This window comes from Rhinatrema bivittatum, chromosome 1, assembly GCF_901001135.1.
Source record: "Rhinatrema bivittatum chromosome 1, aRhiBiv1.1, whole genome shotgun sequence".
NCBI lineage: Eukaryota > Metazoa > Chordata > Amphibia > Gymnophiona > Rhinatrematidae > Rhinatrema > Rhinatrema bivittatum.
The window spans coordinates 117,053,015-117,066,573 of record NC_042615.1 but is presented as its reverse complement, the minus strand read 5'-3'; the positions used below and the strand labels follow the sequence as shown (position 1 = coordinate 117,066,573).

General features: G+C 39.0%; 1 protein-coding gene across 5 annotated transcripts in view; it reads left to right on the top strand.

The window, feature by feature from the left end:
- The window catches only part of PDLIM3 (PDZ and LIM domain 3), a 57,762-nt gene extending 50,877 nt beyond the window's left edge, over positions 1 to 6,885 (top strand). For all 5 annotated transcript variants that reach the window (XM_029586934.1, XM_029586936.1, XM_029586935.1 and 2 more), the window contains one exon: positions 4,363 to 6,885. In XM_029586934.1, the coding sequence (XP_029442794.1) occupies positions 4,363 to 4,552 (190 nt within the window). In that variant the 3' untranslated portion in view covers positions 4,553 to 6,885. The remainder of the gene's footprint in view (positions 1 to 4,362) is intronic.
- The last annotated feature ends 6,674 nt before the right edge of the window (positions 6,886 to 13,559 follow it).

Here is a 13,559-nt window from a genome sequence, read left to right as displayed (position 1 = left end):
TGCCATTTGGATGCCCAGTCTTCCATTCTCTCAAGGTCCTGCAATTTATCACAGTCTGCATGTAATTTAACTACGCTACCCAATTTTGGGTCATCTGCAAATTTGATCACCTCACTTGTCGTATCCCTTTCCAGATCATGTATAAATATATTTAAAAAGCACTGGTCCAAGTACAGAGGCACTCCACTGTTTTTTCCTTTTTCCACTGTGAAAACAGACCATGTAATCCTACTCTTTCCTGTCTTTTAACCAGTTTGCAATCCACAAGAAAACATTGCCTTCTATCCTATGACTTTTAGTTTTCTTAGCCTCTCATGAGGAATTTTGTCAAATGACTTCTGAAAATCCAAATACCCTACATCTACTGGTTTACCTTTATCCATTTTACTAACCCCTTCAAAACAATGTAGCAGATTTGTGAGGCAAGACTTCCCTTGGGTAAACCATGCTGGCTGTGACCCATTAAACCATGTCCTTCTACTCTATATGTTCTGTAATTTTTGTTCTTTAGAATAGTTTCTATGATTTTTCCTGGCACTGAAGTCAGACTGTCTGGTCTATAGTTTCCCAGATCACCCATGGAACACTTATTAAAAAGCGAGGTTAAATTGGCCACCCTCCAGTCTTCAGGTACAATGGATGATTTTAATGATTATAAATTAGCAGTAATATGTCTGAAATTTCATTTTTTAATTCTTTCAGAACCTTGGGGTGTATGCCATCTGGTCCAGGTGATTTGCTACTCTAGTCTTTCTGACTTACTACATCTTCCAGGTTCACTGGACGCCCACGCGCAATTTCTTAAAATCTATCCCTAAGTCTTTCTGTAATTTATCTTCCTAGGTGCCCCTTTAACCTGTCAATCATCTAACAGTCTAACCAATTCCCTCGCAAGCTTCCTGCTTTGAAAATTGCAATATATGCAATAAGTCAAATGATGTATAAATAAATACATAGTAGTAATATAATACAAAATAAAATTAACATAACTAAAACAAAAGAATAATTGCTAAAATTCTGGAGCTAAGTAAAATCTAAACCAAAGAACAGTTTCTATTTCTCTCCTAAAAGCAAGATAAGTCCAATTTCTTTAGGAAGAGCATTCTATAATAAAGGGCGCTTTACAGGAAACAGATCTCTCAAGTCCTTACAAGTCTCATAGAAGAGACTAAAGGAAGTTGTAAACACTGACTAGTTACAGAATATAATGCATTTGGGGGTACATAAGCAAGTATTTTCTTTCAAATAAAAAGGTTTAAGGTCTTGTAAGGTTTCAAAAACCAGAATTAAATTCTTAAACTGGATGCAGTATTCATTGGCTTCTGGTTGAAGGTCTCCAAGAACTGAAGAGATTCTATCAGATAGTGTAACACCATTCAATAGGTGTACTGATTCAAAATTCTGCGACTGTACTTTCCTGAGTGATTTCCTAGGTAAACCCACATATAAAGAATTACAGGAATCAATGTGAGTCTGGATAAGGCTGGAATACAGTTTTTTAATAGCAGCAAAAATCAGGCAAATATGCCTAAGCTTACACAAATAAAGAAGGGTGACTTTGTTAATATGTAGCTTTATAGAAAGATTGGCATGTAAGATGACTTCTAAAATTCAGATTTTGTATACTAATTAAGTCGCACCATTTATAACTAGGTCTTTAACTAATTTGTTCTGCCTCATCCTTTGAGATAATTGAGCATTGAGAATGTATTGCATCACCACTTTTCTTTCCCAGATTAACACAGCCAAATGTCATACACATAATAATTTTATCCTATATTCAATTTTCAACTTTTGCAGGAGACACAAATATTAAATAAAGAAAAGACTTGACCCCTATGATAACCTGTCAGGGTAGGGAGGAAAGATTGATCATAACCATCTGAATTCATCCCTCTTAGAAATATCTAAACCAATCTGAGACTGTAGTATCCATCCTAAGATCAGGTGTGAAGGAAAGATGTTTTGTTTTGATTTTATAGTATCAAACACTGCAGATAAATCAAGTCAAATTACTAATGATGAAAAGCCCTGATCTGCTGCTCAATGGAGTTTGTCTACCAAGGGAGCAAACAAATCTCAGTATCCTCTCCAACATCCAAACTGAAATGGATCAAGAGCATTTATACAACTTAAACTTTTGTAATTGGATCTGTATTGCCTTTTCAATGAATTTCATCAATTAGTTATAATGGATTCAGTTTTCAGCTTATCTGCATAGCCATATTTAATAGCGATGTCATGGAAAATATGCATTGGGCTGGATTCATTGGTTTTTTCCACCACAAACACAAAATGGAAAAAAGCTTTAGTGAATTGGGACCATGGGAGAGCAATTTACCCAGGGTAAATAGGGTGTCTGAAAATTGCCCACCCTGAACACAGGGAGCGAAAATATGCATGCTTTGATTCACAGGAAAAGTTGGTGGGGGTCAGAGCAGAATTGGAAACAATGGAGGTAATTTTCAAAGGCGTTACCTATGAAAATTGCTATGATAGTATGTGAAATTTACAAAAGCAATTTGAGTAAAGTGCACATACGCAAGCAAGTCCTATGGACAATTCTATGACATAATAGCAATTTTCAAAAGCCCACTTTAGAAAAAGGTATTTACACTTTTAAAACCCAAGTTTAAGTGTGTAAATGCTTTTAAAATCAAGCTTTGCATTTTCAAAACTGCATGTTTTGCAGGGGAAAAGTATCTGCAGAGCAAGCCAGTGCAAATCTCTGCAGGTACTTTTTTCAAAAGGCCAGTATGCTTGCACTTTCCCTTTGAGAATTGCTGTGAAGTCCACAGGAGGGGAGAGAGATTCTCAGACTCTGCACATACTTGGTCCCCTGTTTCCTCCTCCCTGATCACCCCACCCTTTCGTTCCTTCTCCAGTAATAGTGATAGTGAAGGGGGCGCAGGTTTGGGAAGTCTGTATTACATACCACAGAGGGGGAGGGATAGAGGCAGGAGAAGGCATTGTTGTAGGGAAAGAATAAGAGTATCAATCACTTTGGTAAAGAAAACCACTAACATTTTTATTTAATAAGTTAGCCTTGCAGCAGGTATGAGGTGTGAGGTTTTTTTTTATTTTAGAGATTTTAATTCATTGTTTACAGAAAAAGCTGTGTCCTCTGCGTTTAATATTTCAAATGTGCACAAAACAACTCTCATTGTGCACCAATTAAAAATTCACAGTTTTTAGGGTTTTTTCATGTCTTCAAGCTGCTCCCCTGCAGAAGCAATCAGTTTTAGCCATGTTACACATAATTTTTGTAAATTAAACTCTATTTCACAACATTTAACACTATTGTTCAGCATGGATTTCACATTTATATTCTTAATTGGCAATAACACATACACGTAACAATAAAAAAAATTACATCAGTTAAAAATGAATTGCTGCACACTGCATTATATTATCATATCTCGTACTATGATTGCCCCCTGTATGAGAAATACATGGCAATATTGTGATCTGCAGAACAGGGATAAAGGATTGTCTGGCTCTAACAGTATAAATAAAAATTTCAGATAGCTATCTGATAAGAAGAATGTCAGCGCACACCCTTCTCTTTTTTATTCTTTTTTCGTTTTCTTTGTAGTTTGTTTTTCTACAGCAACAAAAAAAATGGTATGGGTCTGGGCCTTTCCTGACCTGCCAGTGCTACCCATGTTCCAAATTGCCCACTGGCTTCTCAAACTAACTCCCCCCGCACACACTGCCTCTTACTCATATCCCTGGATGCCAAATGGGCAGGAGCAATTCCCAGTCGCTCCCTCCACACTGGTGCCATATTTCAAAATGGTGCCAGTTGAGCTGAGACCTGCACAGTTTTGGAGTATGACCTGTGATCCAAAATGATGCCAGCCTCGGGTCATTCAGTGCCATTTGAAATACAGCTCCTGCTCCTTGAGCCTAAGGGATGCAGGTACATAGTAGTGACGGGGGGGGGGGGGGGGGGAAGAGTCTTGTGGGGTCCAACTGGGGGGAAAGGGGATGAAGGCAAAGCAGGAAGGAGCTTATACATTAATTTTGGCGGCATGGGTCTTTGAGTTTGGTTGGGGTGAGGCATGGCGTGGACTGCCATCTGAAAATGAAACTATGCAAAAAATTTTGCTCCATTTCATTTTCAAAATGAAATCGAGACTTTCTATTTTGTTACAAACGAAAGAATATCCTTGCTTTCCAGTCATGCTAAAGTGTAAGTGAAGGGCATGTTATAACCCTGAAACATGGGCTGTATTTTGAAACCAATCTATTTTTATAGTAAATGGTTTAAATTATTTTGTAACTCCATGCTTTTCCACTAAAATCGAAGAGAGAAAGTATTTTTCATTTCTAATCTTTTTTTTTTTTTTTTGCTTACAGCGGCACAGTTGTAAAGGCACGTGACAAGTACCGCCATCCAGAATGCTTTGTGTGTGCGGACTGCAACATGAACCTCAAGCAGAAGGGTTACTTCTTTGTGGAGGGACAGCTGTACTGTGAAACGCACGCCAGGGCCCGCACGAAGCCACCTGAGGGCTATGATACAGTCACTGTTTACCCAAAGGCCTAAGTGCATTTCTCCTCTCCTCCCTGCCTGTGCCAATACAAGCACACACATGCACATACATCAAAAGTCATTGTGGAATGTGAACAAGAGTCAACCTGCCTTATCAAACAAAACCTGCTTCGGTTTTCTGTCTTCTACAAAAGGGAGCAGCAAATTCTCCCAAATGCCTGAAAATATACCTACATGGTTATGTTATGGTAAAAGCTTTACTACTCCCCAGTGACTTTATCAACTTGTGTAGTTTATATATGAAAAAGTTTATAATTGTATGCAAATGTTTGGGCAGTCCTGGTCAAATTGTATGTTTCAGTGTGTCTCTAAGTGAACAGAATTTGTTAAAACCAGCAAAACATTTTTTTGCAGTTTTTTTGGAAAAATTGTTTAACCTTCATCAGAGGGTGAGTCAACTTCTCTTTGCTTAGAGATTTGAAACATACACTTTGACCAAGGGTGCCTACACTTTTTCATACAACTGTATATATATCATTCTAGGGAACTAGGATAATCTGAAGGTCATGGGATAAGAATGAGGGATAGTAGCCGAGCCTGAGTTTTAGCTTTTTTGATTTCTACTGATTGTAGTTTTGAGACTTAGATGAAATCAGTCTTTGGAGAATTTGACTAGCTTGATACAATATATATACACTCTATGCTGTGCTTGCACATGTCAGAAATATGAAATACAAAGTGGCAAATATTCTGTGATATAGTCATCTGCTTTTTAAACATTTAAATTCGTAATTGGTTCCCTAAAAATGAGGAGTTTCCCCCATCAAAGTGAGGCTGTGGAGAAAGCTGAAGTGCAAAGATGAAAACATTCACAAAGCTGACGTCTCAGCATATTTCAGAGTGCAAAGAATACCATGTTCAACTGCCCAAATTAACATTTATTAAAAGAAAATAAAGTAATTGACGAGAGAACTTCTCTGGACTTGTGCACATGACTGAAGAAGGAACCTTAGTACTCCCAAAAGCGTTCATTTTAAGAAAAGTTAGTCTTACAAACGTATCATCCATATCCATCTACGATGGGTTTAACTAATTTTAAAGAAGATGTTCACAAAATGCATCGTTTAGTTACTCTTGTATCCATTTACTGCTATATGTCTCAATCAAAAACATATCTGGTCTTACCTGAACAAGGAGTTATGCCAGAAGCAAAATATGAGTAGCAAGTTTCTCTAAATGAGAAGAACTGGGTCTGATTTATCAAATGTTTTCTCCCATTTGCTATCTGTAAGAAAAAAACATTGAATAATTTGTTTTTTAAATTCCATCTAGTTCACTATGGTCAACAGATGCTTACCACTTGGAGCCTTTCAGTATGCGAAGCTAAGATGTAAGAAACGGGCTGGGAACTTACTCAAGCTCCCAGCAAAATCAAAAAGCAATATCAAAACTGACACTAATTGGAAAATGAGCCAATAGTTTTATTAGTGAGAAAAAGGAGCAGCCCTTCATTAATTCTGAAGGGGCAGTCTGGAAAAGGTGAAAGGCATTGTTTTTTGCCACATCTGCAGTAGAGGGCTTTTGTTTTTCACTTCTAGACCTGTTAACCTGGTACATTTTTGCAAGAACTTAAATACAACAGGTTCATTCTGGATAATGGCACATACGAAGCCAAACAATTTTCATTTCACACTCGTAACCTACTATTTTTCCCAAAGAACTCACAGCAGCTAATATAGTATAGAAATATATTTCCGATAATTAAACAGAGGCTAAAGCCCATGACTGTTTTTTTTCTTTATTGGAGTAATGGGATTGTCAGATAAAGATGCTCTTCTGTATTTATAACTCCATTAAAATGCCATGTGGTATATTTTGTGTTAGTTGCATGACCCTGAATTGGACAATTCAGTAATTATGGACCCTATTAACATACATTTCTGCCTGCTTGAGTAACCTAAGGGTCTGATTCCCTAAGCATTTCCCCCGTAGACACAGAATGGGAGAAAAGCCTTGGTCAATCAGGCCCTAAGTTGGCCAATCAGATTGGGCAATTGAGGCCATGGGCAGCATCGGATCTTTTGCTCTGAAATTACAAAAGGACTGTGAATGCCTCTCTTGCACCAGGAAATAGCTTTAAATATGGAAAACTGATAAAAACAAAATGTAATGTAAGCACAGAAAAAGACCATTCAAGAAATGTCACAAAATTTAACACAAAGTAAAATTTTTATAGGATTTCAAAACTTTGTTTCTGAGATACAGAATGTATAATTCAGTACATCTTGAATGTAGCAAAATATTTTTATCTTGGCAGTATCAACTTTTGACTTGTTGCTTTCTTTTATGTAATATCAATAAAATGTGTAGGATGAAAAGAACCTGTATAAAGGACCTTGATTTTTCTTTTTCCTTTTCTGGCAAGAGTCATTGTAGACAGGAATAATTGTGCAAATTGGATGGACCAATGTGTGTTTTCTTTTCTGCCATCTACTGTGCTACCATGGGATGGATTTTCAAAGACCTGCTGAGCAGATAAGAAAACTGGTTATTTGTACCTGGTTATCTATAGCCGGACATTCAGGGGGAAAAAAAAACTGGGCTGACTATATGGCTAAATCTAGCTGGAAAAAATTGTCCTGCTAAAATTAGGGCTACCATTTGAGTAGCTGAGGTTGAGCGGTGAGCTGCCTAAATCTAAGAGTGAAAATGCATGCTAAATGGAAAAACCTGCCCTGAGAATGATTCTGGCCCGGTCGTTTTTCTCATGGCTAAAGTTGTGCACTTTGCAGTTTTATCTTCACAGATCCAGCTGATCAGAGGGTGCAGTTTTTAACAAAGTTGATTTCTATGGTTAACTCCTGAAGTTGACTAGAAACATCCTTTGAACAATCTACTCCTGTTGGTGTATGCTGTCTTGAGTGCCTGCAACAGCTCTTCAGAACCTCACTGCCCCTAGCAACCAGTCCTTCTTGAACATGTTGAGGATTACAGTGACACAAACGAGTATTTTAAGAAAGTGGCAGACTGCTATTTATAAGCTTAAATGTTTGCTCCATGCTGTAATGGTACAGGATGCACGACTTGGATTTCAGTCAACAGCTGTAAGAAGAGCGAAAGCTTGCTAATTTCCAACAAACAGTAACAACTACTTTTGAGCAGTGTTCCTTATTTCTACCATGATATGATGATTCTGCAGTAGAAAATCATTTCATCATTCCAAGTTGGAAAGTGTGTGTACTTATTAGTATATTGGATTTCAATATGTTGTATGCTTAAAGATAACCACTTGATAACAGACATAGGTGTCTGATACCCTGTTGACAATTTTTCTTTACATATGATTTTAAATAGAAAATTTCCAACATGATCAATGTTCTCTATGGACCCAAGTCCACTTACATTCTTTTTAGTGTTTAAAGGCTGAATAGTAGAAAATATCCATTTTTTAAGTAGAATCTGTAGTAAATAGAAACATAGGCCATATGGTCTTTCTGCCATCATGTTTCTATCTAGTCTGCCCATCCACCCAACTAATTTCGCTTTACATTTACTATCATTCCCGCAGCGATTGCCTGTTATCCCATGCTTTTTTGAATTCAGATACTGCTTTTGTCTCCACCACCTCCAATGGGAGGCTGTTCATGCATCTAGTACCTTCTCTGTATAGAAATATTTTGTAAGATTACTTCAGAATCTACCCCCTTTCACCCTCATCCCACGACCTAGAGTCTCCTTCCCATTGAAAGAGGCTTGCCTCCTGAGCATTGAAACAGTTGAGAGATTTAAATGTCTCTCTCCCTATCTTGCCTTTCCTCTAGGATAGGTCCAATAAAACAAATCGGAAGGTGGTCCCACGTAGCCACTCTTAATAAAATACTTCCACGGTGTAAGGTAGTCCCTTTGTTTCCTCTAGGATATACATGCTTAGATCTTTAAGTTTATACCCATATGCTTTATAACAAAGGCTACTGACTCCAACCAATTTATATCCTTTTGAAGGGGCAGTCTCCAGAATTGTACATAGTATTCCAAATTATGTCTCAACCAGGGACCTCCCTTTTTTCTACTGATCATGCCTCTCCCTATACAGCCAAGCATCTTTCTGGCTTTTGCCATCACTATCCATCTGGTTTGCCTGAAAATGCTGGCAGGTGACGGTTGCCGCAGGAGTATATATGCTGTTGCGTCAGCTTGCTCCTTCTCCATCTGCTGGCAGGGGAACATAACCCACTGGTCCTGAGTCTATCTACACACTATGAAATTTAAATTTACCTTGTACAGTAGTACATTTGGTTGTATCTGGTTCAATTCATGACATTCATACAGGTGGTGGTATGCATGGACCGAGTAGTTGTGAATCGGTTATTTACACTTTTGAATAATAGAAGGACTAAGGGGCATTCCATGAAGTTAGCAAGTAGCACATTTAAGACTAATCGGAGAAAATTCTTTTTCACTCAACGCACAATAAAGCTCTGGAATTTGTTGCCAAAGGATGTGGTAGTGTAGCTGGGTTCAAAAAAGGTTTGGATAAGTTCTTGGAGAAGTCCATTAACAGCTATTAATCAAGTTTACTTGGGGAATAGCCACTGCTATTAATTGCATCAATAGCATGGTATCTTCTTAGTGTTTGTGTTACGGCTATGGCTGCTGTGCAACCGCCTCACCACCAGGGGTCCTACAAGAGCAGGCTCTCCTGACTGGCCCAGTCCATCTTCCTTGATTTCTCTGTTCTGGACTTCCCCTTATAACCCTGCCTGGCAGTTCCCTCTGTGCTTCGGCATTGAGCTCGCTTGGGCTCCCTGCTCTAGCCTTCCTTGCCTTGCTGTGTGTGTGGCCTTCGGGCCCTCTGCCCTGCCGTGTGTGAGTGTGGCCTTTGGGCTCTCTGCCTTGCTACTAGGTGCCCGGACCCAGCCTGGACTCTGACTCTGCTTGCCTGCCACCTGCCCTGACCCAGCCTGGACTTTGGCACTGTTTGCCTGCCGCCTGCCTAGACCCAGCCTGGACTTGGACTTTGTCCCAGCAAGTACTCTGCTTCATTTACCAGCCATCACCCAGCTCCATATACTCCTGCCGCAACACTTCTCTCCCAGCCATCATCAGAGACCTTCCAATTACCCCTGTCTCTCTCCACCTGGAGCCAGCCTTCTGGGTGGTGTTCATGACACCGAACCTTTGCTCAAGTGTAACAGTGTGTACAGTTCTTATACACACAGTTTAACAGGTTCTTGTGGCCTGGTTTGGCCTCTGTTGGAAACAGGATGCTGGGCTTGATGGACCCTTGTCTGACCCAGCATGGCAATTTCTTATATTCTTATGACCCATGATATGCATCCTAGGGTACTGAAGGAACTCAAATGAAATTTCTGACCTATTAGTTAAAATTTGTAACCTATCATTAAAATCATCCATTGGCTAGTCTTCAGGTACAATGTGACCCCCATATTTAAAAAGGGCTCCAGGGGCAATCTGGGAAACTACAGACCAGTGAGCCTGACTTCAGGGCTGGGAAAAATAGTAGAAACTATTCTAAAGATCAAAATTGTAGAGCATATCGAAGAACATGGTTTAATGGAACACAGTCAACATGGATTTACCCAAGGGAAGTCTTGCCTAACAAATCTGCTTCATTTTTTTGAAGGAGTTAATAAACATGTGGATAAAGGTGTATTTGGATTTTCAGAAGGCGTTTGACAAAGTCCCTCATGAGAGGCTTCTAAGAAAACTCAAAAGTCATGGGATAGGAGGTGATGTCCTTTCGTGGATTACAAACTGGTTAAAAGACAGAAAACAGAGTAGGATTAAATGGTCAATTTTCTCTGGAAAAGGGTAAAGAGTGGAGTGCATCAGGGATCTGTACTTGGACTGGTGCTTTTCAATATATTTATAAATGATCTGGAAAGGAATATGAAGAGTGAGTTATCAAATTTGCAGATCATACAAAATTATTCAGAGTGGTTAAATCACAAGCAGATTGTGATACATTACAGGAGGACTTTGTTAGACTGGAACATTGGGCATCCAAATGGCAGATGAAATTTAATGTGGACAAGTGCAAGGTGTTGCATATAGGGAAAAATAACCCTTGCTGTAGTTACACGATGTTAGGTTCCATATTAGGAGCTACTACCCAGGAACAAGATCTAGGCATCATAGTGGATAATACTTTAAAATCGTCAGCTCAGTGTGCTGCAGTAGCCAATAAAGCAAACAATGTTAGGAATTATTAGGAAGGGAATGGTTAATAAAACGGAAAATGTCATAATGCCTCTATCGCTCCATGGTGAGACCAAACCTTGAATACTGTGTACAATTTGGTCTCCGCATCTCAAAAAAGATATAGTTGCGATGGAGAAGGTACAGAGAAGGACAACCAAAATGATAAAGGAGATGGAACAACTCCCCTATGAGGAAAGGCTGAAGAGGTGTGAGGGCTGTTCAGCTTGGCAAAGAGACGGCTGAGGGGGGATATGATAGAGATCTTTAAAATCAATTGGTTATTTACACTTTCGGAAAGCAGGGCTAGGGGGTACTCCATGAAGTTAGCAAGTAGCACATTAAGACTAATCTGAGAAAATTCTTTCACTCAACGCACAATTAAGCTCTGGAATTTGTTGCCAAAGGATGTGGTTAGTGCAGTTAGTGCAGTTGGGTTCAAAAAAGGTTTGGAGAAGTTTTTGGAGAAGTCCATTAATTGCTATTAATCAAGTCGACTTAGGAAATGGCCTCTGCTATTACTGGCATCAGTAGCATGGGATCTTCTTGGTGTTTGGGTACTTGCCAGATTCTTGTGGCCTGGTTTGGCCTCTGTTGGAAACAGGATGCTGGGCTTGATGGACCCTTGGTCTGACCCAGCATGGCAATTTATTAAGTTCTTATGTTCTTAAACCCCCCCCCCCCCCCCCTTTGCCTCTGCCTCCAATTGCTGGATGAGGGGACTAAACCCAAAGGTTCTTGACTGGTGTAGCAGAAGGAAAGGAAAGGAAATTATCAGGTAAGTCTTACTTTCTCCTTAATCAATAGGGAATAGCCATTGCCTTTTGCTGACATTCGTAGCATGGGATCTATTTAGTGTTTGGCTACCTGCCAGCTACTTGGGATTTTGATTGGCCACTGTTGGAAACAGGATACTGGGCTTGATGGACCCTTGGTCTGACCCAGTATGGCATATATTATATTCCTATATTCTTATTAATTAAGGCATACAATAATGGATTAATTTTTTAATAAACACTGAGAGTGCTATATTGAGAAAAATACAATTTAAGATTTTGAAATGTGTATACTATATATAAACACCAAAATTTGACATTTAAGGAGATAAAATTATTGGTATTAAATGTAAAACAGAAATAGGTACATTTTGTTACTAGTTTTCTATCTTGTATAAATATTATTTATTTTATTTATTTTTAAATTTTTATATATCGATGTTCCTGTATACAATACATATCGCACCGGTTTATATGGAACTGAACTGTCGCCTTAGGGGCAGAATACATTGGAACAGGTTGTTCTAGAATGAAGTACTCAAGTATTTGTTTAATATCTCAAAATAAGTCAGAAGGGTGTAACAATAAATCTAAAGAACATCCCTTGGTGAGAGGCTAATTTATTCAAGAGTACACAAAAAGTGTTAAATGAAGTGAAAGTCTTGATGAGAACCTAAGTTAAGCTTCTTGATGTGTTTAAATATATGGTTCCCCCCCCCCCCCCCTTTTGAAACAGCATTGTGGCGAAACACAGCTCGTGTCGGGGTTTTGCATCCATCTATGTAATTTGGCAACCTGTATTCTCATCAACACTTTTTTTGCTTCATTTAGCACTTTTTGTGTTCTCTTGAATAAGTTAACTCTCTGAATTGGACTCTAATCAGAGGATGTTCTTTACATTTGTTACACCATATTTAAATTTACACTTTTGCTCCCCCTTGCTGCTGGAATGCCAACCTTTTTGTAATATCTCAAAGTGCAATGTACAAGCTTTTGTATGGGATTTTTTGAAAATGTAGATGCATTGAGTCCAATCATGAACATGATGCTCTTAAAGGTGAATTTTAAAAGCCCTGCGTATGCCAAAGTCGGGAGATATGCGCATAAGTCTAGCCGGCACGCGCCAAGCAGATTTTATAAGCAGCCGTGTATACGCTTATCTTCCACCTCGTGCACAAGTCAAAAGTTTTTAAAAGGGGGCAGGGTATGGGCGTATCAGAGAAGACCAAGGGATGTGTGTGTAAATACTTACATGCACAGGCGTATGCCAGGGTCCCCTGCTGCGTAACTTTGCTATTGCTATGGATGGCGTGTAAGTAATAAAATAAAAAAATGTTGGCTAGTCAGCAGGGTTTTAAGGGTCGGGGCTATTAAACTAGGGGGGTTGGGAAGTCCTATCCCTTAACTGGGCAAACTAGGAACGAACTAAGAAAACTACCTATGGGGTTGGCACACATCCCTTATAAAATTCCCCCACTTACGCAGTAGATGTGGCATTTGCGCGCACGTTCCTGCATCCATTTAAAATTGCACGCACATATATGTGCGTTCAGCCTGTTTATAATATGCATGCATATATGCGCATATGTTATAAAATGGATGTGTCTCTGGATGCAAGCCAGCAAACACACGCACATGTGTGCCCGCCAGCCTTACCGTCTTAATTAGAAAGGCTCTCCTGATGTCCAAGAAAGCTATTCTAATGTGATGGCTATCAGAATAAGTTCAAATTTGATTCAGTAGAAATTTTATTCCATCACTTAGGGCCAGATGTACAAAAGAGTTGTTTTTCCCATTATGTGACTACAGGAAAAATGCTTAGTACTGTACATAGGCCCTTAATTACAATGGAGTATCAAAAAGGACATTAAATCGTTTCACCTGAATGAGGCTTCTTCAGGGGATGTATTATTTGTTTGAGGGCACTGCACTGCACAGTTGTGGTGTTATTTGAAACAGATATGGAGATTCTAAAAGCCTGTTGGTAAGTAATCGTTTTGTAAACTCACCGACTTATGGGCTTTATATTATTTTGTTGAAATGGGCAATTCAGTGATAAAAGTGTT